Source organism: Numenius arquata, chromosome 7 (assembly GCF_964106895.1).
Source record: "Numenius arquata chromosome 7, bNumArq3.hap1.1, whole genome shotgun sequence".
NCBI classification, from domain to species: Eukaryota; Metazoa; Chordata; class Aves; order Charadriiformes; family Scolopacidae; genus Numenius; species Numenius arquata.
The window spans coordinates 28,105,788-28,133,781 of NC_133582.1; the positions used below are offsets into that span (position 1 = coordinate 28,105,788).

Here is a 27,994-nt window from a genome sequence, read left to right on the forward strand (position 1 = left end):
ATACTAGCAGTTCCTCTACCAGCTTCTTGTTTTAGCTTCCTCCTCCTGCTGGGGCATTCTTGTCTTTTTTTCTATATATTTTACTCCTTGAGGATAAACTCATTAATTCCTAATGCTTCAAACCAGCATGTTACACCATTCTTGCTGTTTGAAATATCTGACATCAGTGTTCTTCTTTTGTATGTTCTTAGAATCATAGAATCGTCTAGGTTGGAAGAGACCCTTGGGATCATCAAGTCCAACCATCTACCCTACTCTACAAAGTTCTCCCCTATACCATATCCCCCAACACCACATCTAAACGGCTCTTAAACACATCCAGGGATGGTGACTCAACCACCTCCCTGGGCAGCCTATTCCAGTGCTCTGCCACCCTCAAAGTAAAGAAGTTCCTCCTCATGTTTAGATGGAACTTATGTACAAGTTTGTGCCCATCTCCTCCTGTCCTGTCACTGGGCACCACTGAAAAAAAAGGCTGGCCCCTCCCTCTTGACACTCACCCTTTAAGTATTTATAGGTGTTGATCAGATCCCCCCTCAGCCTTCTCCAGACTAAAAAGACCCAAGTCCCTCAGCCTTTCCTCATAAGAGAGATGCTCCAGGCCCCTAATCATCTTTGTGGTCCTCTGCTGTACCCTCTCCAGCAGTTCCCTCTCTTGAACTGAGGAGTCCAGAACTGGACACAGTACTCCAGATGGGGCCTCACCAGGGCAGAGTAGAGGGGAAGGATAACCTCCCTCAACCTGCTGGTCACACTCTTCTTGATGCACCCCATCCTGATGCCATTGGCCTTCTTGGCCACAAGGGCACATTGCTGGCTCATGGTCATCCTGTTGCCCACCAGGACTCCCAGGTCTTTTTCCTCAGAGCTGCTCTCCAGCAGGTTAGCCCCCAATCTGTAGTGGTGCATGGGGTTATTACTTCCCAGGTGCAGCACCCTACACTTGCCCATGTTGAATTTCATCAGGTTCCTCTCTGCCTAACTCTCCAGCCTGTCCAGGTCTTGCTGTACGGCGGCACAGCCTTCTGGTGTGTCAGCCACCCCTCCCAGTTTTGTATCATCAGCAAACCTGCTGAGGGTACATTCCATCCCTTCATCCAGGTCACTAATGAAAATATTGAAGAGGACTGGACCCAGTGTTGACCCCTGGAGGACCCCACTTGTTACAGACCTCCAACCAGACTCTGTGTCACTGATCACAACCATCTGAGCTCTTGTCTTTCAGGCAGTTTTCAATCCACCTCACTGTCCAGTCATCTAACCTACACTTCCTAAGCTTACCTATGAGGATGCTGTGGGAGACTGTGTCAAAAGCCTTGCTGAAATCAAGGTAGACAACATCCACCACCCTCCCCTCATCTATCCACCCAGTCATGCCATCATAGAAGGCTATCACGTTAGTCAGACATGATTTCCCCTTGGAGAATCCGTGTTGACTACTTCTGATAGCCTTCTTTTCCTCCAGATGCTTTGAGATGATACCCAGAAGGAGGCGTTCCATCATCTTTCCAGGGATGGAGGTGAGGCTGACTGGCCTGTAGTTTCCCAGGTCCTCCCTCTTGCCCTTTCTGAAGGCTGGGATGACATTGGCTTTCCTCCAATCCTTGGGCACCTCGCCTGTTCTCCAGGACCTTTCAAAGATGAAGAGTGGCCCAGCAATGACTTCTGCCAGCTCCCTCAGCACTGGCGGGTGCATCCCATCAGGACCCATGGACTTGCAGATATCCAGTGAACTTAACTGTTCCCTAACTTGGTCTTCCTCAACTAAGGGGAAGTCTTCTTTTATCCAGACTTTCTGTTTCCTCCAAAGTGCGGGACTCCTGAGGGCTGGCACTCAGCAATTCCACCTTTTCTGCAACCTCTGTCACCATAGCACTCATCTCATTCAACACCTCTCCTAAATGCTCTAGTTGCTCCATTGCAACACCTGCTTTTTTCTCTTTTCAATGCTATATTCATAAGAGTAGGTGGCCCTCATTCTCTTGGTTAATCCCTGCAATTTCATGTGAAAGATTTTTCCACTGCTAAACTCAGTTTTAATGTATTATTTCTCACATTCAAGTAAAAAAAAAAAAAAAATTAGATGCCAAGAAACTAAAAGGACCATGGATGTTAATATCCAAATTGTTTACCACAGAGGCTAGTCTAGGAACCACCTTGAAGTTTGTTTTATATCCTCCCCCTTCTTCATTGGTGCAAATGCTTTATCTGAAGGAAGACATGCCCATAGAAAAATACTGTGCAACCCTAAATAGCCAGTTTAACTGAATCAAGTTAAAGTTATTAAAATACAATTACTGTCAGCAGAGGAAATAGAAATGTGTTTGTGGCACCTTCTTCCTGACGCAATGCATATGTTAGTGTAGGTTTGTTAAGTGCTGTGTGTAGGTTTGTTAACAGCTTCAATTAAAAAAAACCACCCAATCAACAGATACATTTAACTACTTATGCACCTATTACTTTTTCCATTCTCTTAATGGTAGAAATTTCTTATATATTTCATTATCATTATTTCATATTCCCTGTACTTCTGCACTTGTTCTACTGTATTACAACCTATTCTTCATGGCTTACCTTAGCTTTGCCATCCTGTGCAGACATATATCCTACACACATGCTCTCTGTCGTATGGCTCCACAGAAATTCCACTACAAAGGAAAATGCAACAAGTCACAAAAAATGCATTGGTTTAAAATACAAGATGCAATTTAACAAGACTGGAATCTTGAGAAACAAATGAAGCTTAAAATATAGTTTGGAAAAGGACAAAAACAAAAACCCAAAACTACTTACCAGGATAATTCAATCTCAAAAGAAACAGCTATCAAATAAAGATTTTCCAGCACTATTTGCATTCACAAAATGTGAAACTCATACCCAGAATGAGAATGTTACTTCAATGAGACAGAGCCTCCAAGATGAGAAATACATCACTGCAACTACAGTTAAAAGATAAAATCAACTTTTAAAGCAGATGCCTGTTCCACCCATGAAGTAGAAGCAGATATAATCTGCATTTGCTTGCCTTGAACTCAGACATAAGCACACGACAACAGCATACACCCAAATGGCGTACAAAGATTCTGTAGAATTGTAACACTATCAACAGAATAACCAGTAACAAGCATTTTTTCACAGAACTGAGCATAAATATATACATCATATGTAACTACCAATGGGTAAATGGAGATTTATGGTTTAGCTGCACAAGTAGGAAAACATGCAGAAGTAGTAAAGTATGTAAGATAAGAACTGAAGATACAGAGCAGGCAGGAAAGACATCCTTGGTAAAAGCAAAATAATCCTGCAGAAAGAGCAGGAAAGACGTCTGGTGGAAGCAAAATACCACTGCACAATTAGCAAGAAAGATGCCTAGCAAAATTAAAGCAAGACCTGGTCTCAAAAGTATGCTGAATGGCTTGTATCAGGAATAGTGTGGCCAGCAGGACTAGTGAAGTGATTGTCCTCCCGTACTGGGCACTGGTGAGGCCCCACCTCAAGTACTGTGTCCAGTTTTGGGCCCCTCACTACAGGAAAGACATTGAGGTTCTCGAGCGGGTCCAGAGAAGGACAACGAAGCTGGTGAGGGGTCTAGAGCACAAGCCTTATGAGGAGCAGCTGAGGGAGCTGGGGTTGTTCAGCCTGGAGAAAAGGAGGCTGAAGGGAGACCGTATCACTCTCTACAACTACCCAAAAGGAGGTTGTAGAGAGGCGGGGGTCGGTCTCTTCTCCCAAGTAACAGGCGACAGGACAAGAGGAAATGGCCTCGAGTTGCGCCAGGGGAGGTTTAGATCGGATATTAGGAAAAATTTCTTCACTGAAAGGGTTATCAAACATTGGAGCAGGCTGACCAGGGAAGCGCTGGAATCACCATCCCTGGAGGTATTTAAAAGACGTGTAAATGTGGTGCTGAGGGACATGGTTTAGTGGTGGACTTGGCAGTGTTAGGTTAACAGTTGGACTGAATGATCTTAAAGGTCTTTGCCAACCTAAACGATTCTATGAATCTGTTCTACAATCAAAGCACTCTCAGATCTGATCACCCTGACTTCTAGCACTAGTTATACAGCATCAGCCTTCTGGTACTATATACGTACAGCTAATTTAAGACATAAATGTTAAAGACCAACTGTTGTGTTTGCAGTGATAATGATTAAGAAAACTAACCACTGCTAACATGTATTATTAGCACACGTTCATCCAGTAAGGGGCTGTTCTGAAGTCTGAAAGTGGCACAATTTATCAATTCTTTAAACAGTACATTACAGTGATCTTTAATTACATACATACACTGGTATTTTTATATACACACACCCCCACTAAGCTACAACACACAATTCAGGAAAAGACCACATTGTTCATATGTTTAGCTCCCATCCAGTGCAGCTTTATAAATTGCCACACCGTATTCTTCCTGCTCTATGTTACAGCCATTCTGATTTGTGTTCATTAAGAACATACTTTGGAAGGCAGGAAAAAGAAAGAGTAGTTGATCAGAATTCAGGGTGTTTCATGAAATACTGTAAAATGTTTATAAAATAGCACTGAAGTATATATTTTTGCTTTGGCTTACAGGAGGAATCTTACATGAATTATACAAGATGCCATAAAAAGCTATTTCCAGATATTTCTTTCAAGAGAGACTTTCACATACTGCATAAAGCATAATTAAATGGTTTTAAAACTCTTATTCATTCCTATTCCTCAGATTGCTTTAATATGGTTGATGAAGGTCACAGCATGCTGAGTACACTTATCCTTTGAACCATTCATCCTTGCATAGCAATTAACCTGGAGTAGAACATCAAAGTTTAGACAAATCCGGCAAGACTTGAAGATTCTCATAGATATGTAGATATCATCATGAAAGAAAAATGAACTTCATTTAGGTATCTGATTTGCTCCCCCTGTAATAGATTAATGACTGATATCGCCAAAGGTTAGTCAAAAACTTTCAGAGTCAAACATCTTTAGTGCAACGTAACTGTGCTCGATGAGGCCAACCCCTCCCCAACACCCTAAAGGTTCAACTGTCATCTATTTTTGGAGACAAATTTAATCTTATCTTTCAATTTTGAGAAGCTGGGAAACAGTTCAGGCCAAATACCCTCGAAATATTATTTCTTTGCCTTTGATAACTCTAGGCATACTCCTTTAAGTTTTTAATAATTTTTTCCTTCTACGTTGTCGACCAAAGTTAGCATGTACTAGCACGATGCATGGTTATTGGTAGCTATTACAAGTAGTGGAATTACAATGGAAATCCTAAATTACATACTTATCTGAAGATACTAATTTTATGTATTTTCATCCATTTAACAAATCACTTTCTGGCTATTTGTTTCAATAATTAAAAAATATATATAAAAAAGATCATCCCTGCAATAAAGACATGAGATTTGGTTATTCTATACACTGAGTTCTTCAGTATTACACAACTTATATCCAACCCAAACAACACAAATACTACACGTTAAATTATACATTAACTCAGCATACACTGTAAAGCAGGAAATTTCTGTGGTACAGAAAATATGTCTTTAGAATAAGCTGTGCTACCTTAATCTTATTTCAGTGGAAAGAAACCAAACAAAAAAAGAATGGACAAATAGTCTTTAGTTATAGGGTTTTCTTTATTAGTTTTTGAGGAAAAAATACCAAGTCGTCCTTAATAGGACGTGTGTTCTTATATGAATGACAAACATTAAACGAATAGAAATATTTCTCTCACTTCCAAACAAAAGAAATTGAAGGTTAAGTTGATCTTGTGTGTTCTTTTTTAATCAAACTTGTATTTTCCTTTTCTTAATTCTCCTTTTTAGGGAAAGAATTTAAGTTGTAGGATACTTTTCCATAACTGTGACTTATCTGAACAGATTTTCCTGGGCATAACAAAAAAATTCTAATCATAAAACAACTTCCCTTCCAAATTTTAAATGTATCCTCCAAATTTTCATATTTTTTCCTGCAAAAAGGAGGAATAAAGAACTTTATAGATAGGATTTTTAGCATATAAACCACTGAGAAGCAGTAAACAGTCATACCCCTACAACACTACCCCTCGCTAAAAATATGATTTTTTTCTACAAGGAACATAACCTGCCTCACCACAAGCAACCACATTTCTATGCCATGATTTTAGAAGGATCCCACACAACTCTCTAAATCACAATTCTGCTTAGAAATAATAAGCCAAAAAGAATGCTCTTTTCTACAGTTTTAGAGAACAAACAAGGCTAATAGTAATACTCTAGAAAGTGAAATATTAGTATCTCAAACAATTTCAATTCCTTTTGCTTTCTCTATGGATTCTGAACAATGACAAACACACAGACAGTTTTTATTTCATCTTTCACTTTGAGTTAGCACCTAACTCAAGTAAAAAAGAGTAAGAATTTCTTACCCAGTAAAGTCGGCTTTTCCTGTGATGATTCAGGCTCTGCTGAACACCTGCAACACCGAAGAACTATCACACCGCCGAGCACACCATCTTCATTGGCTAGAAAAGGTGAACCTGGGTAAAATCATTGGGGAGAATTATTTGCAATAGGAGTAGTTCCTTAGGTTTGGGGGTTTTTTTATTACACTTTCCTGCCTTCCCCCTTTAATCTGTTCACTAAGCATTGAAAAGACTGTCAGGTCAACGAATGCTTTTAGGAAGGCATCAGTTTAGTTTTTCTAATGTTTTTAATGAGTAACTTTCTAAATAGCAATCTACTATTCTACCAGTAATCAAAAAGGGGAAAAAAAGCTATATGGAATTAAAGAAAATTAAAAAAAAAAAAGATTGGAAATTACATTTGTGAGCGCTAAACCATTTGTTCTTGGATCAAGGAAGATATAATAATGAAAAATGGAGTGTCAAGTTGAAAAAAAAAATCATGTCTCAATATTTAGTTCTTTCTGTACTATAATTAATCTAAACATGGCCACATATGAAAAGAATCAAGCAAATTTGGGTCACTTTTACAGTTTATTCATTTTTCCCAATTTAAAGCCCTTTGTACAGAGACATCATCAAACTGCTATATACTGTCTTCCTTGCTGTTTTACGAATAGTAGCAGAAAAGCCAAAACACATCCGACTTTTTAAAGTGGCTTTTCTGTTGTTAATTTAAAACACATGATATAAAACATCTTCTATCAGAAGCTGGAAAAGTTTTAAGTTAGCTGAATCATGTCTAAGTATTCTTTTTCTCGTTTGTAATTTGAAATGAGATTCCTATAGTTTTAAATGTGGAAAACAATGGTATGATTTACATATGATTTCAAATGTCTTGAGCCACAAAATTAACCAAGTTCTTGCACTTACGCCCAAATAGACCCTAGTCACACATTTGCAATATACTGTGATTTAAAGCTGAACAATTGCAACAAACATTTCAATTATTTTCTTTTAAATAAATTAGTATACTATGTCTAGCGTACAGATTTGCTGGCCAGAAGAACTTCAGAGCAGATCTACTCATCGGTCTCCTTCAAATTGCCCACAGCTATTCATATGATTGAAATTACTCCTTTAATGCAAATAACAGCAAAAAAAACCCAAACAACCAGTAAGAACCAACTTCAAGCTTTACTGTAAGGAAAATTTAAAGCTTTACTATGTTCTCTCTCAACATAAGAGCATCTACGTTCAAAAGTGATACAGGGTGGTCATTACAATAAAAGCCCATAATGCTTAATAAACTGTAATATCTTATTTGATCTAATACAAACAGATATTATTTTTAAAGCGCCACTTGCTTTGTACAGGAACTATTGCTAGGTACCAGTTACACCTACTGCGAACAAACCCCTGTGAACCAAGAATCCAGCCAATCATAACGTAATAGATAACAAAACAGGAAAATATGTTTAGTTAAAATAGAAATGCAAGGCTTCGGAAGTTGTAACCAGTTTTACCACCCAAATAAAAATCTTTTACTCCATGCTTTCCAAGATGTTAAGTTTATCTCTTATGCTTTCACTGCATTAAGCAAATGCTGGCAAAGTATGTGGTATGGTTTCTTGATTTCTGCAAGTAAATGAACAAAAGAAGGGGTTTTCTTCATAGGGGACATGCATCTTTTAATCTTTATTTCAGAAACTCAGGTACAATGTCTTAACTTGAAGTTGGTCTACAGACCTAATCTTATACTCAATTGCAAAAGTTATTCAGGCTATAAGCCATGCTGTGGTGAAAAGGCATTGCAAAAGGACAGAAAAAAGTTTTGGTTTGTGTTTTATGGGGGTTTTTTGGTTGGTTGTTTGGGGTGGTTTTGGTTTTTTTTAATAAGCAGTGTTTCTCCTCATCTTTCAAGACGTGTAAAAGGTTCTTTCAAGGTTCTAGTGAAAAATACTAATAATCTCTTTAATCAGAATGATTAAAAATCTTCTACTGCAGTAGAATGCTGACAGCAAACTATTTAAAGCACAGAGCATATTTAAGGCCACACTAAAACACTAAGAGTGGATGAATGTGTATAAAACCAGCAGCACCTACTGATTATAATCTCGATGCCACTAACGTCTGGTTTTAGAAATGCTTACATTGGGTTAATTACTCACTTTTTGGTTGTTTTGGTTTTTTGTTTGGTTTTGTTTTGTTTTTTCTTTTGTTGGGGTTTTTTTGTTGTTGGTTTGTTTTTGTTTTGGTTTTTGTTTTGTTTTTTTTAAAGTATTTTTCTTTCTCGCACACTCAGGGAACAGTAGACGAAAGAAAAGTCTATCAATAAATCAATCACGTTTCTTCATTTTTCCAGTATTTTTGTCAACAATGTGCCATCATCACTGATCAAATGTTCAATAATCTGAATAACTTGCACATGCTAGGCTCTCCCTTTTTAAACTTTAAGAGAAAACTTGGCAGTACATTTCTTTCCATGTAAAGAGTCTGCAGCAAAACATGTAACACTACATTTTCATCAGAATTCTTTCATTTTTACAGGGATTTCTTTGCAAGAACAAAACATCCGTCATCTTCAATGGAGTTCAGAAGGAGAAAAGTCATCACTCAAAGTATGTGTTCTGTGAGATTTTTTTAAAAAGGGGTAAATCTTGAGCTTCAAACACGTAGGACAAACTCTTAAGCTTACAATTTTATCCAAAGAGATGCTCTACCTATACATGCACAACTATGCTCATAAGAATCCCAGTTCTGCCAGCTTAAATAGCATGCGTTTATTTCTTTACTTTAAACATGCTGTCCATCCTATTGCCCTAAATACGTACACAATTGTTTTCTGAACAAGGTTACTTCCTTCAGTGATTATGCACTATGGAAGCTTTGTTACTAGCCCACAAAATTCAAAGGCTTAGAATTCTGTGCTAAACACTCAAAAGCCAGAGAACTGACTGTATTAATTCAGCCTTTGCTGAAGTACATTGCCAATCTACTGTTATTTCAACTAGTAAACTCCAGAGGAGAATTAATTTAATAGCACCACTCATGATAAAAGCGTGATAAAGTATATAGTTTAAATTTCAGGACTCAGAAAACACACCAGATAGAGAAGTCAGCTTCTTGCTTAAGAACAGCACAAGTTGGGCTGTTGGAGTAAAAACAAATGTTCGTTACACCAAACAAGACCAGGTCTTACTGCACTAACTCCGTAAGAATTGACTATACTGGTATTATTCAGGTGATACAGAGATGAGGAAAATGACTTAGTGTGGGTAATTTGAATGCAGTATTAAACCAGGTAATGTCTTAAAAGTTTGTGTTATGCAAAGAAAGCAAAGACGACGGGACGCGTGATCTCTCCTACAGATGGAATTTGCCCAGTGGTGCACAAAATGAAAACCCAGAACCTATAGGCTATCCTCCTTTGTAGCACCTTGACCAACATACTACAACACAATGATGAAAATGATGGGATCATGTTGGCTTTCTTGTTGCAACCAGCCATGATTCGGAGCCGTAGCAATAGAGATTGAGCCAAAATACAATTGCAACTCAAGAAATTACAGGGATTTAATATTGTCAGCTGAGCTACCGAAGATTTTTATTTTTTTTTTTTTTAAAAAGAATAATGCAGAGCCAACTTTTAATCTTCTACACCATTTTATCATCAGCTGTAGAATGAACATTATTCTGGAAAGGCGAACGTCTGAAACAAGAACATAACCCTTCTTCTCACTTCTAAAGATTTTATTTACAGATTTTGTATGTTACTAATCTGTAGTAATGGTCTCATCAAAATAAGCAAACAGGTCTTCGTAGCAGCTCCACATTCACTGATCCTTAAGTTCTGCAAAAGCAACCACAATCAAACACCAAGACCTGGGTTCAGCCTCAGACCAGGGATAGAGCACATGGATTTCCCAAGCGTTAAGGCAAACAACGGCCTCAACATTCAGCCTTGCTCTGGAGGAACTACAGCTAGAAGTGAAGAACATTTTTTCTTCTGCGTCTCTTGTAAATTAAACTACTCCCAAGAGGAAGGTTGCCTACTCCAAAGCACGTGGTCAGTAAGAGTTCATTTCTGATCCTCTGCTTTTTTCCCAATTTGTAGCTCCTGGACAGATCCAGCCTAACACAGATTTGATACTAAACTGTAAAAGAAGTGTTTATTTACACTTAACCAGCTATTCATCAGATGTTTTACTGTCATACACTTCCATAGTGGAGAAACCATTACCAGCTTCACTGTTTACATTAGCTTTCAAAGTCTTCAGAACTTTGCTCTAAATACTGACTGTGGCGTGGTATAACCAATTAAGCGCTTTAGCATCCCCCAATTTTAACAGAGCACAGCTAAACAGTTCTAAATCTTCTCATGTTGTAATGTGAGTGAAATTCAGATCTTTTCAGGTCAATATATGGATCCCCTATGCCACTGGCCATTGTCAGCTTGGGTACAGATTGTGTTTAAAGTGAAGCTGTTTGCCACTCTGCTTCTGCTATGTATTCAACTAAACTTCAAGCAAACAATTTAAATAAACATTAGAGGAGTATATAAGCACTAAATGAAGCCTGCTTTTAATTTCATGCATCATTATTTGTTAAACGTTTAAGCGCAAGCTGTGTGAAACCAGAGATCTTTGTATTTTATGATAAGTAAGCTTAATTTAAAACATCTCTTTAGAATTTTTAAAGAAGGTGCAAGGAAAAGCACCTGTACTTCCAAACTTTACATGTCAGATTTTAAGAAATTAAATAACTAAGGATACCGCTGTCCAGTAAAATCACAATGCTTTTGATAAGGAGAAGCACAGTCAAGACCTAGACAAACCCTCATGTAATATCACCATGTTGTGTTAGTTTTTCAGCTGGTGTTATTGTACATGCAATGAATAAGCCTACTCAATCCTGCCTACCATCAAATACAAACTTGTGAAATTGTAAACTTGCTGTGGATGAAATACACGAAACTTCAGGATCACTTCATTCTCTTCCCAAATCTTTTCCTCTGTGTCACGGAGAACACATAATAATACTTCCATAGCATCCTTCCTCCGTTACAAAACCACAAAGGATAGTGTAAGGCAGCACCGCAGCACCTCAGTATAAAGCAACAATAACACCGTGTAGCAACAGTCACTGGCAGCCTTGTAACTGGTTTTAAGTATGATGCTTTTTTTCCTCCACCAACCAGCATAACTAATAATTGGGAAATTAATATTCTATGATTCTTAAGTGTCCAAACTCTTTCTCCCAAGAGAGTTATTTGACAAAAAATTTCTAAAAGAGAAAGTATCAGCATTATCCTTCTGCTATTACCTTTCTGCAGACATTGCTCATTTGTGAGCTGAAGCACAACTTAAAAATACAGGAATAAATGAAAATATTTCCACTAAGGAAAGAACAAATACCAGATTCCATCTATGTCTTTCAGCTCATTATTTTCTAATACTTTACAAGAAGCTTTAAAGTACAATTCGTAACACTGCCATTGTTAAAAGCCCAGATTTCCCACCAGTGAGATGACACAAACATTTACTCTAAGTCTACATTCCACAAACTTGGCCACATTTGAAAGGAATGATGAGTAACAAAATCCTCTGCTCTTCTGGTTGGAAGGTAGTTGTGTTTACACAACACCATTCTTCGACTGTGTACCAAGCCTTCAGCACTCTTCGACTAAAGATATCAAGCCCGTTCGATTTACAAAAAAATCTAAATTTAGTTTCTCTCACCTCCAACTCAACCATCAGTTGTGCATTATCCATAGTAAGTTGGCTCTAAGAAAGGATGAGAGAAGCACATCTGCCATTAGTTTGCTCATCACCTGCTGTTTAAACAGCACTCGCTGTTTAAGCCAGGCATTCCCTAGCTGGAAGGACTCCCAGGGCTCTGCGGAGACTCAGAGTTCTGTAAACAGGAAGCACCAATCTGATGGCAACTGCCAAAATCAGCTGTTCATCTCTCCAATGCAAGTAACGCACATTTTGACTTCTGACAAAACATTCTAGCTCTGCTTTGTTAAAACTTTTTGGGTTGGTTTTTCTCTTTTTGGCCTTGGTCTGTTATAATTCTGGTGAAAGGTTGACATGACCACAAAATAGGGCATTTAGAAAGAGCAGCAAGGAAAGAATCCATGCCATTGGCAAGAAGGCTATTAGACCATTTTATCCTATTGTTCATACCGGTAAGAAATCCTGCATCACACCTTATATCCTGAGATATCAACTAGCACATCAGCATCTATGAATATTCAGAGGAAAAAAACCTATTTAGTAAAAGCCTAATGTTTCAAGTGTAATGCGTTTTTTCAACTGTTGCATTGTATTAGCAAGACATAACTTTGCACTCCATCTTCAGAACTGCCAAGAGCCCCCAAAATTACATGACTGGCCACAAACTTAGTATTATGTCACATGTAAACATCAAGATCCATCTGGATTTTGAGATTTTCTTCAATCAGTCTTCATTCATAGGACAGCTGAGGGCAAACCAGATGTTATGCTTTCTAATCAAAACACAGAATCCAAGCACTTCCCCTGCATAAAAAAAATCCCACGGCTGTATCTCTATTTTTTATTGCCCACATCAGCACTGCCCCAAAGTACAACTAAGATGATAATACGCACACCTACTGTCAGGCAACAAAAACTTGCAGTGATACATTTCTGAAAATACAAGACAGACCTATCCTTAATTAAAAAATGAAACTTTGAAAAGGAATTATAAAACACTTTCTTTCAAATTTTCCTATCATGAAAAGTATTAACTTGATACTGTCATTCTTTTCACCTCCCCTTGTTTTGTTAGTTTTAGTCTGTTTTCCCAAGGCAATATGACACCACGCTGTTACCCTGATATCTCTCTGTGTAGCGCCTCTTTCTTGGCAATTGAGAGTTTCAAGTATAACAAAAAAATTAAGAACATATTGAACGTTGTTAAAGTCCAATACAAACATTTTCACATTTTCAGTAAAGTATACAATGTATATATATCACATATTAGCGAGTTAACATTAAAATAAATAAAAAAAAATCTGTGATACAAACTTGTGGCAAAATACATTTGGACCAAACAGCAAGAAAAGAATTGAATTTTTGTACAGTTACCAAAAAGAAAAAAGAAAACCCAGAAATCTCAAAGCAATTAAAGGAGGTACCTCAACTAAAAAGCTCTTGTTTTTTTTGTCTTTTATCAGCCAGTTTCTAAGAAAGCTGCCCAAGTTATTCTATTTCATGTGTGTGTGCATGCACTAACATCAAATTGCATAAGGATATATGCAATTTGTGCTTGCTTTTAGTACTTGTACCACAAACAGCACAATCAATTTTGAGAGTATAGACTAAAGATTTGACTTTCCTGAAGACAGGCCACTTCCATACAACACTTTCAGAGTAGTGCTCCAAATTAGTGAAGCTATCACAAGCATCCTTCCTAAAGGCTTCGCTTAGGTAGATAAATCCCCTCATTTTGTACCACTGTGCACTGGAATAAGTGATTAAATACAAAAAGTTGTATTCGTGCTGCTTGGATTATAAACTCTTTGGGGAACATACTGGGGTTACTTTGTTCTGCATTCTAAGAACACGAAATGACTGCAGTGCAGTAGTAGATTATCAAGTGCAGCCTTCTAATGCTAAGGTGACTTCCCCTCAAACAGTCAAATGCAATGTTGTCAGAAGCAGAGTTTAATATGGATTCAACACTACAAACAGAAATGCAATGCAATGCATTGCTTGCCAAGACGCCAAGACCAAGAGCAATGGTTCCTGGGTTCCAAAAAGGTATGCTTATGTCCCTCTTTCAGTTCTAATTAAAATATCATAAAAATGAACTTTGGCAACACAGTGTACAAGAAGTGTTATGCTATCCATGAGAAATTTTGAAGGTCAAAATTGTCTGTGGATTCTAAAGCTTCAAAAGTTTTAAGGGCTACAAAGACAGCGCAAACCAACATATATGCCAGAAGCCTCACTGGAATCTATGCTATCTTCAAAATTTCAAGCTTTCAATACTTTAAAGTTCCACATTTATGTTTGGGTTATGACTTGAAGAAAGAAAACAGGATATATATTCACAAGAAATTAAACACGTTTAAGTAGTCATGTGTAATCCTCTCAAATCAAGGAAAAAATAATTGTTTTTACCTAACAATAATCTTGAATGAAGTCTCCTTCACTTTTTCTAGAAATTAATTTCACAGTGTAATTAGCAAACCAGAATCTGTCTGTCCAAAGCATTTAATTAGAACATGGTGTGGTTTTGAGGTCTATTATAGTTAAAAGGGTTAACATGATGAATAATTCTTATTAATGCTCCCAAGCCACCATATGCAATTGTACACCACAGGCAGTGACTCAGGCAGGAAATTCTTTCTTCAAACCTCTCTGGGTATTCTATGACTCATGTAACAATTGAGATATTTCCAAGGGTTTTCCTTTAGATTTCCTAAAATATTCTTCTGTAGTTTGATTTAACATATTTTAGATGTAACACAACACAAAATTTGAAGCCAACTGCAACATAAGGTTTTAACAGAAATCACAAAAATAAGTATCTTACTTTTATTTAATACAGTCAATTGCATTTTAAACAATGTTATGCAATGTTTAGGCAATTAGCACCATACACTTACCAATAAACTTGTTTTGCATAGTCTCTAGGAGAGCTTGGTGGGCATCTTCTGTTTGCAAAGCACATGAACATTCCCTGGCCAGTATGGTTCGGACAAGGTGCTCTCCACAACCTAAAGTAATATTAAGATTGGGAATAATCAAATTACAGGTACTACTATGAAGAAACTCTGTCGTTATTTTACATCATCATAGCCAAATTTAAAAAAATTTTAAAAAGAGATGCATATGACAGGTTTCTCCAATTTTTTTTATTATTTTTTTTTTTAGAGAGAGACCCTGAGTCACATGAAAATTCAATGACATCAGCAGTTTTTCTCAAAACTTTCCTGAAATTTCTACTGGACAAAGTCATAAACCAAAACAGGTTAAATGCAGAAAGAAGAAACAGAAATAGCAAGAACAGACAGTGGGACTGTGTCTGACTTTTCACCTTTATCCAGATCCTGCAATTCTGTCTCAAAGAATTCATTTAGTAATCATTCTTACAGGCATGATCCTTGGATACAACTCTCTTCAAACCAAGAACATCTTTAGTGAATGCCACAGTAACTCCTTTGTACAACAATCTTCTATTTTTGGCTTTTGCCAACAAAGGAATACGTGAATTTACTTATGCTTTTTTGACAGGGTGGCTTCTCATTGGATTCCTAATAAAAATTCCTGTAATCTTTAAAGGTTTTTCTTTAAGAAATGAAAAAGCTCCAGCAAACATCCACTTACTGCCTCAGTGCTTTCTGTAACTATCCCCTGAAAACCACTGATGAAGACAAACAGGTCATTAGTGCTACTCTTACTCTATAGGAACACTTTCACACCTGCTGTGTTTTTCCCATGCTCCTTTTCATTCCTGTAATGTGCTTTGGGACATACAGCTGTGACCAAATGGCACAGTGCATGTTTATTGGATCAAAGTTTTCCTGGACAGGGAAACACTTGGTGATAACTTCTGCGTACGTACAAAGCTCGTTATGCTACTATGCCTCCCATTTGTTGACACTTTTCCTCAATGGTATGGGAGCAGATGAAACAGCTAGAAGAGGGCTAACCAAGCACCAGTTAAGATGAAATGTGTTACCCAGTTACTAAAAAAATTTAAAACACAGCTAATTTAACAGCCATAATAGATTTTAATTATCTAAACTGACTTGAATGCAGTTGGATCAGGCTTGTAACTTTAGAATATATCAGGGCCTAAAACTGCATTAGACAACAGAATATACAGAGAGAAGTCAAATATAGTCAATTCCTAATTATCTATATATATTTCTAGCAAATTTCATATTAACCATGACAAGATGCAAGCACTGTGCTGGCTCCACACAAAAATCGGCTATAATCCAGTTGGACTTATTAGCTCAGGTGCAGAACTACACAAATATACCTACACAGCTTCCAGAGACAATTTCTGGCTGGAAACAATCTAGCTGCTTTCACGTGGCAGAGAGCCGGAGCTGGTAAGACATCAGACCTAAGCTGGCTTCAGACAAAGGCAGCTCAGTCTCCACGGATAACATTCTCTTTACTGGAACCACTAACAAGGCCAGAACAGAGAAAACTGAGCAGCTCTGGCTGAAGCCAGCCTAGATCTGGCACAAAGAAAGAACTAATAAATAAACCCAACCCAAACTGGCTCCAGTGCAGCCTGCTGAGCCTCTCATCGCTGTGCCTCCCAATATGCTGAGTTCAGAGGACTGACTGGTTTGGGCACCACATTGCATGAACTCACATCAGTAGGTCTAGCGCTGTGTCTTGGAGCTACTCAGACACTTTTAAACCCTAATTAACATGGCAACCTACTCCAAGAATCTCTTTTTCTGGTTACTTGTCTCACAATTACATCCTTCCCCTTAAAGGCAAAGTGAGTTTGCAAACACTGTTCTTCAAAGACTGCTAACAACAAGGAGGGGGGGGGGAACCCCAACGAAAAAAACCCACAAAACCCAAAAAACCCCTCACCCCACATTTCCAAGATTAAAAAAGCAACAAAAAAACCCTATGGAGCATTATATATGCATTAGATGTAAGAGAATAAGCCCAGGGACCAGACTGCAGAAAAACTGTGTACACGTGTCCTAAAAACTTGGTATCTTCAATCATCAAAATTACACCTTGGTCTTCAGTTATGTACTCCTCCTAATGGGCAACGTCTCCTGATGGATACAACTCAGTTGAACTGAATTGTTTGAAGTGACAAGGCTTCAAGCGACAAGGCTGGTGAGGGCTCTGGAGCACAAGTCTTAAGAGGAGAGGCTGAGGGAACTAGGGTTATTCAGCCTGGAGAAAAGGAGGCTGAGGGGAGACCTTATTGCTCTCTACAACTGCCTGAAAGGAGGGTGGAGAGAGGTGGGGGTCGGTCTCTTCTCCCAAGTCACGGGCGACAGGACTAGAGGAAACGGCCTCAAGTTGCGCCAGGGGAGGTTCAGGCTGGATATTAGGAAAAACTTTTTCACTGAAAGGGTTATCAGACATTGGAATCGGCTGCCCAGGGAGGTGGTTGAGGCACCATCCCTGGAAGTGTTCAAAAGACAGGTTGACGTGGTGCTGGGAGACATGGTTTAGTGATGGTGTTGCATTTTGTTGTTTTGTGGGTGTTTATTTTTGTCAGTTAGGTTGATGGTTGGACAAGATGATCTTGAAGGTCCCTTCCAACCTAGAAGATTCTGTGACACATTGAATCTACATATAATTGGCACTACAGAAAGACAAGAAATTCTCTGTATAGCAAACAGACTGAGTAAAAAACAGTTATAAATTTAGAGGAAAATGAAAGAGCTAAAATACTACAATGACACAGCAAAAGGAGGTAGCTCTTGAGAGCACAAGAAAAAAAGTGTTTTCATTGAGATTTCCAAGCTCTCGAGTTATTGAGAGAAGTGTTCTAATTAGGATATTATCTTCAAGAGGCTCACACAGCACAGTGTCCTCAACAGCTGCTTACAGGAGGGTCTGTCCATTCATTGCCTCATTACTTCCATGCTCGAAAGCTTTTGCCACAATAGAATTGAGAGTTATCTAGTATTTATTGAAGACAAAGTAATGTATGAAGAACAAGTAGAAACTGCAAGATGCATTTTACCCATAGATCAAACATGGCTTTTTATTTTTTTAAATTAAAATATTAAAATTTAAAATTAAATAAAATGTAATCATTATGAAGTTTTGCTGTAAAGAATAAAACTAAACAAGCATATGCTCCAGCAAAAACTTAGTAAGTTGATTTTTTTTCTTGAAAAGAACCTGTTAACACCTTTAAATATAACATTTAGACCCTATGTGAGGTAAAAAGCATGGGACTGAGAATGTGAATCGAGCAAGTGAGACAAAAATCAGAGTGAGCCTATGCCTTTCCTATGCATCAAGTAATAAAACCAGATGTTACTACTTCACAATTTTTAAGTAATTCCTAAATTGGCATCAAAAAGACAATAGCTATTTTTTAGCATGATGTATAATGTCATTTTCCCCCTAAGAGAATGACTTTATTGAAGAGTTCCCATAACATCAAGTCTGCTACAAAAAAAAAATTAGGAGAGAGAAAATTTAATATGGGTTAAGAACAGCTGCAGCCCACTGATGTGATCCAGGATCAACCACAAGGAAAGCAGCCTTGTAATTCTACTAACACATCACACATCTCTACATCCCCACAGACAAAGTCATTTCTTTTTGTCATATTTATGTCAACCTATAAGGCAGCAAACTTACAGACTGCTGCTGGCAGTGTATGTAAAAATCTTTCAACACATCACATGCCAGCAATCTGCAGGGACAGATAACTAATGAAAATAATCCCCTCCTTTTGAAAAGAAAAAAATGTTACTGCAGTTTTTGATGTAGGAACATCTATTTTTGAACAAGAAAAACAACTAAGCAGTGTTTCACATATTTTGACCAGATAAAGGCTGGGAAAAAGAAGTACCCTAATTATTCCAATAGAATTGCCCTTCCTATTATCTCAAGTTAGAAGCAAATACTAGAGCGTGAACTGCCTTGTAGGTTTAGCAGACCTGTATGTCTCTATAGTCTTAAACTAGGAAAACACTCTAGATAATGCTAGGGTTAGAGATAAAATAAACATATACAGAATCACAGTAATTGAAATCTAATTTATAACTTTATATAGTAAGTTGCGGGCTCAAATTTATAGTTCCATTCACTTGTAATCTAACCACCAGCATTAGCCAACTTCCGAAAAAGTTCTATTAACATGATTCAAGACAGCAACTACAGTCAAAGCTACTTTAAAGCATTTCCAAATCACGCACATAAACTGATGAAAATGTAAATCTGGTTCATTTGCTTAACTATCTCACATTATACTAAGTTTAACTGTATGTGTTATTATACTTAGCAGGCTTTTCACTGAATAAAACTGAAACCAAACCAACAGAGACTCCTAAATAAGAATTTTTCAATTCTACATTAAGTCTCAAATGCACTTGTTTTAGTAACTTTCCTGTAAACAGAGTTTAAATCATTTCATTATCCTTTCCCAGTTAAGATGATGACTCCCGATTTGGTAACCTGAAGCTCATTATATATCAGAGACAAAGGCTTTGCAATGACAGATCAAAGGTTCCATAAGGCTTCACATAAGAGTGACTCAAATGGAGATGACTATCTGGAAAACTGGGTTAAATTAGTGCTTCTCACTGTTTCGCATAGTAAACAAATTATTTTCCTAACCCAGTAATATTGTGCAAACCCCATGCTGCCTACTCATAACCCATCTGCTGACAAAAATACTACTGATGGAACTACTGTTGTCTGTGTCTGCAGGGGTAAGTACAGTAAGTTGTCCTCCTCTGGGATCGCTGCTGGCAAAGTGAGCAAAGTTATCTACAGGAAATGTATATTCTATTTTAATAAATAAAGATAGATAAAAATTAGCATTTTAATGCAAGTTTCTAGCCTCCTGCATTAAGGGGAACTAGCTTAAAAACCAGATTCCTAAAGGCACATGGCACTGCCAAGCACCTATGATAAGGGAAGCAAAGAAGGATGGGGCTCAACAGTCACAGCACATTTATTTTGCCCTTGAACCAATAGGTTTGGTGAGAACCAGAACTTTGAAAGAAAAAAAAGAAAACCAAACCACCAAACCCCACACCTGTCTTCAACTAGAAGTTTACAACCCTGTCTGAAAACCACTTGGAGATCATACAGAAAACCTCTGAAGATCATACAGAAAGCATCAGGACTGATTTTCAGAGACACATATCATCTTGGATCATGCTTTTAAAGCAGTGTTTCTTTCAAAGTGCAAAGCTGACCAACAGTGAAATATGACTTCCCTTTTCTGTGAGTATTTAAATGTGTAATTTCTGAAAATAATACCGCTTTTTCTGTTCAGGCACTCACTGATTCATACGAGATCCCCACAAGAACAATCTGGGAATCTACCTTTTTTTTTTTTTTTCCATAATCTCTTTTTCTTCTGTTATCCTATTGTAACTTAACAGTTATATATGTATCAGTAGTCCTCTCAAGTTACTATTTCAGCCAAAAATAGCACAGAGGAGCACAAAGCCCTGAACAGGCATTTTTTGAGCTTCAAACACCGCAAGATGGTTGTTCCTGCACTCCACACCCCATGCACCAGATGTTGCTGATTAGTGAATCAGAGATCAGGCAAACCAGAAGTACCTGTTATGTTGTACAGCGCTGTACAACAAGCAAGATACAAGCCTTCTTGCAGAGGAACGAGAGACAGGAACCCATCAGGGAAACCTGTTACTATGCTGACAAATGACAATAATTTTTCCACTGTCATTCACAATTCTATAGTAGCGGGCAGATACTCTTTGGTACCTGAATATCAACATAGGCACAAGACAAGAAATGCATCAGAGTTGCACATCTGCGTAGGCATAAGTGTGAACTGTACACCTAACTGACCCATTTAAGGATTTAAGAATTTTTTTGTTACTGTCCATAAATTTACATAGAGGTACATACCCCAATTCATATTTTCGGTGTTTTCTGCATGTACCTGATCACGTTAGTAAAGAACAAAGCTTAGCAAAAGGAAGTTTTAGGAGCATATGAACCACTAGCCATTATGCTGTAGAGCCAGGCCCAGTCTTTGCATTTCAAGTGCTGTTTAACTGTATGCATATAATGGTCTTGAAGCTCCCATTCTTTTTGAATATTTTGTTCTGTTTAGCTTGTCAGTAAATGAACGCAATGTAATTCAATAGCGTACCACCGGAGAGGTACATGCTGCAGCACAGTAGCCACAGAGAATCCAGATTCTGTTTGTGAAAGTGTCAGTTGCTGAACTGAGAAAACAGACAAGCCAGTGACGTTCGAGCTAAAGCTTAAAATTTTGTATTTTTCCTTCCTAAGTGATCTTTAATGGTAAATAACTCTATTCTGTAGTAATTTGCTAGTTAGCCTTTGCACAACTTTCACAACAATCAGGTTACCAGGGGTTTTTTGTGGGTTGATTTGTTTTTACAATTGTTAATATATTTGATTTTCAGCTATTATATTGGATACTATTTTACACTGCATATAATTTTGAAGAAAAGGTAAGAAATCCAAGCTATAATATATAAATTTTAATCTAACCCTCTGTATCAAACAGTAACTAATACTCTACATAATTCATAGGTTATACAAACCTTAACTTGGTACAGACTTTGGTCCTTAATTTGAGCTTCATGCAAGAAATTAAGGATGAAATTACTGTTTTTTCCTCAGCATAGTGACTTCTCAAGTAGACTTCTAATGCTTGAAATAACCACAGAGGAGAAAAAACCAGCACAATATAAGCTGAACATCCCATACAATGCATGCTCTGCATCTTATAATGTTCTACCAATGGAACCAAGATGGCAAGCGAAAGCAAGGCCTTCTGCAAAGCAAGGGCCTCCGAGCAGCGTGTCAGAAAGAAATTGTTTTTCTGCTTCTTTTGATGGGAGATGCTTTCAAGTCAGGAAATTAGAAACAGGTGTGCCAGAGGGCACACACACATCCATGCACCACACTGAAAAACACGCGTTTTCAATTTTCAGACATGAAAGAGACTCCTGTTGAATGGAAGGAGAAATGAAAACCTAGCTTTCTTTCTGCAAGCCATAAGCAGAGAGCTTATGGAGCCCTGACAAGCTGCCGGAGCCTTTCTAGCTATTGAAATACACAGTACCTCAACACAAAGTGTTGGAACCTGTTTTAAAGGAGTACAAAATGGAAATCTGCATTACTCACATTCATGCGAGAATGGAAAAATTAATCTAGTTTACTCCACTGCCAAAGTATTACTCTTCTCTTTTCAGAAGTTAAAGATAGAAGTTATAGGTTATCTGTATTTTATTATCTATTCCATACAGAAGAATCTGAACCTGGTCCTGTTGTTTCAACTTTGATGTTGTTATTTTCAGTTCAATAGTAGTGCCTAGAAAAGAAGTGTCAGTTAACAAGTTAAAAACCTACTATTTCTGCTTTATTTCCTGAATAACTTGTAGTTATGCCTAATGGAAACACAGTGAAACCTGTATTTTAGTAAGCTCTGGTTGTCACTACCAGCATCTCCAGAAAAAGCTGACTAAAAACTTGCAAGCCAACAATTTAAAACAAAAAACCCAAAATACAGTACAATAAAAATATTTGGCTGGTGAATTACTGATACGTATTAAAATAAAAATGTAAAGCCTAATTCTGAAGAGACATAAAATGCTACAGTCTAGCATAATGCACTACAGTACCAAATTAAAGCTGCGTAACTTTAAGCTTTTTGTACTCCTATCAGCTGCTGCATCTTGCCTTCATACTAGCCCGGGAAATTTTTAACTTACTGACCTGCTGCCAGGAAGAACACCTGCAAACAAAGTCCTGTCCAATTCCTAAAGCATTGATCCTAGAGGGATCAATGGAGCACATTCTTGTTGCAGACAGAAAATTCTTAGATGATTTAACTTCCAAACTAACGAACACCTACTAAGAATATGCAAATGGAAATTTTCCAAAAAGGTTGGAACTTCAGTAAATTTGGGTAGGTTTCAAAGATAACAAAAGACAAATTCAAGATCCAGACAAACTGTCTAAAGTATCTTCTCTAAGGAAAGCTGGGAAAAGACTTTCTATATCTTTAAGTTTTTAACATGGGCAAAATAAACTAAAATCACTCTGAAGAACAACGCATCCAGCTTTTCTACAATTTTACAGATAAGGGGGAAAAAAGGCTAGAGTTAAAACATGCCAAGCATATTAATCCTTCACTTCTAAATAGTGGGAAAGGCCAGATAACTTTAACTATTAAAAAACCTATTTGTTTCAATTATCACAAACAAGAAGAAATTCAGATATACCTCCAAGAGAGTTTAGAATGAAGAATAAATGTAGTTCCATTGAAGTGAATGTGCATTTTACATTCCCTTTTACATTTAATATATTTTGAAAGATTAACTTCAGTTAAACTGAAAAGGAAAAAGCAAACTACTTTTTCCCTAGCCTTTGATTAGATGCTTTGTTGCAATCGATTTCTTTGTAAAAATACTACACCTTTCCAAACTACATCACTTTTGTCAAATAAAATTTACAGGAAAGGAAATAAGATAGTAGCTTATGTGTTAGCTAACTACATGTATACAACCATTTTCTCCCAATTACAGAAAAATGTTTAAGACATAAAGAGTTCAGTTTGCTGCCATCTCCATTTCGCTTTGTATCCTTGCATCTATTTCAGACCATTTGGGCAAGGCATAGCAAACAAGAGCAGGACTACCAGAGAAGGAGACGGTGCTGCACGGCTGCTGCTGTCCCAGGCCACGAAGACACCGCTCAGCGTGCAGCAGGCCTTCTGAAGGAGACTACCACTTCTAAAAAGCCCGTGCAACTTCATGCTTGCAATATATTAAGTCCAACTGAAATTTCAAGAGGCAATAAGCACTCTTTGACTGCTGCATCCATCCAGTCCTGCTTCAAAACAACCCTTCCGAAGGCAATTCAAACAACCACTCTGATGATTTTGTGGACAAACCCCTCAGCTTTGAACACTGTGGTACCGAGTTTAATTGACTGCTGCTTAATGCTACCATTCCCACAAATCATCTCTGCCTGTTGCTTCCTCTCTCTTCACACAGCCTTGTAGCGGTAGTAAGTTAGTTCAGACACCACATGCTACAGCGCTGAAGCCTCCAAACGGCATCTGGACACAAAGCCTGAACTCTTGACAGAAGCATTCACTTCAGAGGTAAATACTGATCTGTCTGGAGATAGACCTCTTTCTTCCTCTACCCTCTGTTTCACTCTAACAATGACATAACTCTTCTCCATACACAGCTGCTTCATCTGTGATGCATTACATTACCTATTATTCCCCAAATCTTACAGGACCAGACTGATTTGGAGAGATAAGACATATTTCTACAAAGAGATGAACTGTATCATAATAATAATATCTATCTCACAGTGTAGCTCAAACAATCTATACAGGATACAAAGTTCGCATGTGAAATTCCTCTGGACTTTTGGAGCATGGACTCAGAAGGACGCAGGCCAGACAGACAAGCGGCACCTGCCCAGGTCTCAACAGTCACTGGATTCCAGCGCAGCCCTTAACACATGGGGATCACAAAGCTCAAGTCCTACATAACAAGTCAATTCATTGACATTAAAGATTCCTTGAAAAATATTTACTCCACAGAATTGCACATCACTGTGGTTCCTGTTGAAAATGAGTTTTCAAGTAAGAATTTACGGTTCAGTGGCTCCCATAAGGGGAGACCGAAACGCTGGGCGAGGGCATAGCTCAACATGCAATTTAACAAGCACGAACGCTCTCACCACAGGTGAGAGTTACAGAATAAACCTTGAATTTAAGGCCCTTTATATTCAGTCATTCCTCTTTCACGGTCTCCTCCATCCCGCCTTTAGAAAGTTTTCACCTTTTGATTTCAGTAGTCCCACCCCATCTTAAACTATAGCCATAAAATGTAAGTTTTACAAAATCCTGTATTTTATAAACCATGAAGTAACTTTTCAAAAGCCAAAAAAAATAAAACCAAAGACAGTGTGGCTAAACAACAAGGCCAAGAGACTGTTAGAAGTAAGAAAATACCATTCAAAAAGTTGAAGTCATGCCCAAACGAGTTCAGTACAACCACCTTTGGCACATTCAATAGAAAAATCACGATAAAAATGGCCAAAAATATTTGAGAAACAAATTGCTACAGGCATAAGAACTAATACCAAGTCCTTCCTGAACACACAAAAGCAGGAAGCCTGCCAGCATCCACAGGGCCAACAGAACATCAAGATGTAAATGCATGTCTTCAAATAATACATGCCCATTAAAGAAAGCTACATGAATTTGGAAGTACTTTCATGGCAAACACCTTTTTTATGAGGAAGGTATTGAAAGATGTGTCTCAAATTGAAGCTTTGATAGAAGGATTTTAGAAAAAAATTAATAAAAATTCAAGAATAAAACCTACTGTGCTACTAAGTGTGGCACTGAAACTAACACTTTTCTTTTTGCAAGAAAGCTTCTACAAAGGTAAACTATCACAGAAGAAAAACACTCCCAGCAAAATTTAAATAACTGGTCTTCTAAGTACAAAAAGAAATAAGAAATCTTGAGAAAGTCATCCTGACCTATTAAAACCAAAGATATCTCCAGCTTCTAAAGTCCCAGTATCACAAATTGCCAGAAGCTCGGATAACACAGTGGAGGTGCTTTTCCCAGTCCTGTACCTGTCCTTGGAGAACTGCAAAGACCCTCTATCTGAAAGAGGACACCAAACCACCTGGAGCTCTGGTTTGACCCAATGTGTCCATTCTTACTTCCCTGCCAATTCCACATGGATTTCAGTGTGCAAGAGTTTGTATTCTGTATGCTTTGAATTACTATCCCAAACTCTCATTTCTCCACACACGAGGGGTTTTCCCCAACCTATTCAATCTCTTGCTGATCATAGGCTCCAAAACCCAAAGACACAAGCAATTTCCTAAGTATGGAATCAAAATAATTTACAAAACCTGGCACTTAAAAATGGCTTCTAGGAAACTAATGTCAAAGAGCATCCTTCTTCAAGAGTGAATATAGAGCCTGATACAACAAACTCTCTCAAGTCTTGAATTTCTATCCCCAGCTATTAATAAAAAAAGTTTAAAAGTCTAAGTCAGCACAAATGTGGAACCTTTTATTTCCCATAGAATCCTTAAGTTAAAATTATTTAATTTAACATACATTAATAGTTAATAATTTTGAATGTACCTTTGATAAAGCTTTAAGGGAATCATAGTTAAACTCTTCTCTTCATTCAAGATTTTTTTAAATTCTAAATGTGATTTGATGAACCAGCTATTCTGTGAAGTAATTTAATAATTAAAGTCTACATATACAGTAGTCAAATACACACAGCAACCAAAGCCTAATTTTCTTCTCTCCCAGCTCCACCCCACCTCCATACAACAGAAAAAAAAAATTCCCTGTAGAAAATGTTAGGATAAATTTGTGCCAAATTTACCACTTAAAGACAAATTAAAATGAAGAGACGTGAAATTAAAACAATAAAATGTTATATTATGAAAACTACAGAAATCCAAACTGATTGCAAATTTCAGTTATTTTATGGACATATTTTAAATGCATTTACATACAAGTGTATATGTCTGTATGTAAAATGAAACATTAAATGAATGTGCATGCACACACAGTTTTTATTTATATAAAACATGCAAGTTTCATTTGTTGCTGTTTTTTTTTTAAATATATATACACACAAAACCAATTTAGAAACCTACAGAGGGGGGTGTAATCACTATTAAAAATACAGTCTAGTCTGGTTTTAGGTACACCAAGCGACAATGCTTATCTTCTCTTAGGAAGTACTCTCAATCTTAGAGCTTTCCAAATCATCGCATCTTCTAGAGTTGAGGTAGTAACTTTATTTTCTAAAAATTTCATCCAACAACGAAGTATGTTAACGTATTATTTCCTTTCTTAGCTTTGGCAATTTCACCTTTTGAATATTTGCAGATGGTTCTGCCCCATTCCCATCTCCTGTTGTGATCCAGCCAAGTTGTAAGTTTCATTCTTTCAACCTTTCCTACAATTTAATTTTTCCATCCCTCTACCCCTTAATTAACTTCATGGTTCACATTGTTGGATGCTCATATTTTAAACAAGAATTAGGCATCAATATATTTTAAAACTGCACTAAACATAAATTACATTATAAAATAAAACATTATGAGCTTCTGAAAATGGAAAAAAGAATGGTATTGATTACAGAAGAGTTCTCACTTCCTGTAAACATTTCTATCCCCCCCCCCCCACACACACTTTAAAGGAAAACCAGAAACAAGAGATTAATTAAACACCGCTAGTCTGAATTTCAAATCACTGAATAAACAGATGGCCATGCTTCATAGACCGCCAGCAGTCTATTTCAATTAACTGGGATTTGAATTAATTTAACATCGTGGAAGCGAGAAGATTTGAACCAAAGAAACATACATATATATATGTGTGTGTGCGCGCGCACGTGCATGTGTGTGCAGTAGTTATAAATAGTGTAACATTAAAGTATTTACCACTATGTAAAATTGGTACCAGCAAAAAGAAAGGAGGCTTCTATTTAAGACCATCATTATACCCAAACATCTCCTTGAAGTGTATGAAGATGCTTGCCGGTACTTCCATAGACTTCAAACCCAGCTGACTTCAAAAAGAACAGTTAAAAAAAATTAAATAAAGGTGACAATAATAAAGGTGATATTCTAAGCTTTTCCACAAACAATCTCTAATATTGGGCTTATGCTCGCTAATTATTATGTTTCCCAATACTGTAATAAATATATTTGCTTACATCGGTAATCATTTAGTAAACTAAAATCAATATTGTGTTCCTTGAGTAGAAATATCCTCCAACACTTATGCAAAGGAAAGTTCTCCTGCATGCAGAATTATTAAAAAGGACACTTGCTATTGCCAACATCAAACTCACGGGTGAACATCTACACA

At 37.4% G+C, this 27,994-nt stretch overlaps 1 protein-coding gene across 1 annotated transcript in view; it reads right to left on the reverse strand.

The window, feature by feature from the left end:
• TASP1 (taspase 1) overlaps positions 1-27,994 on the reverse strand; it is an 86,111-nt gene that overhangs the window by 12,385 nt on the left and 45,732 nt on the right. The window contains exons 11-13 of the mRNA XM_074150473.1: positions 15,021-15,131; positions 6,404-6,514; positions 2,575-2,648 (exon numbers count right to left, since the gene is read on the reverse strand). Of these exons, the coding sequence (XP_074006574.1) occupies positions 2,575-2,648; positions 6,404-6,514; positions 15,021-15,131 (296 nt within the window). The remainder of the gene's footprint in view (positions 1-2,574; positions 2,649-6,403; positions 6,515-15,020; positions 15,132-27,994) is intronic.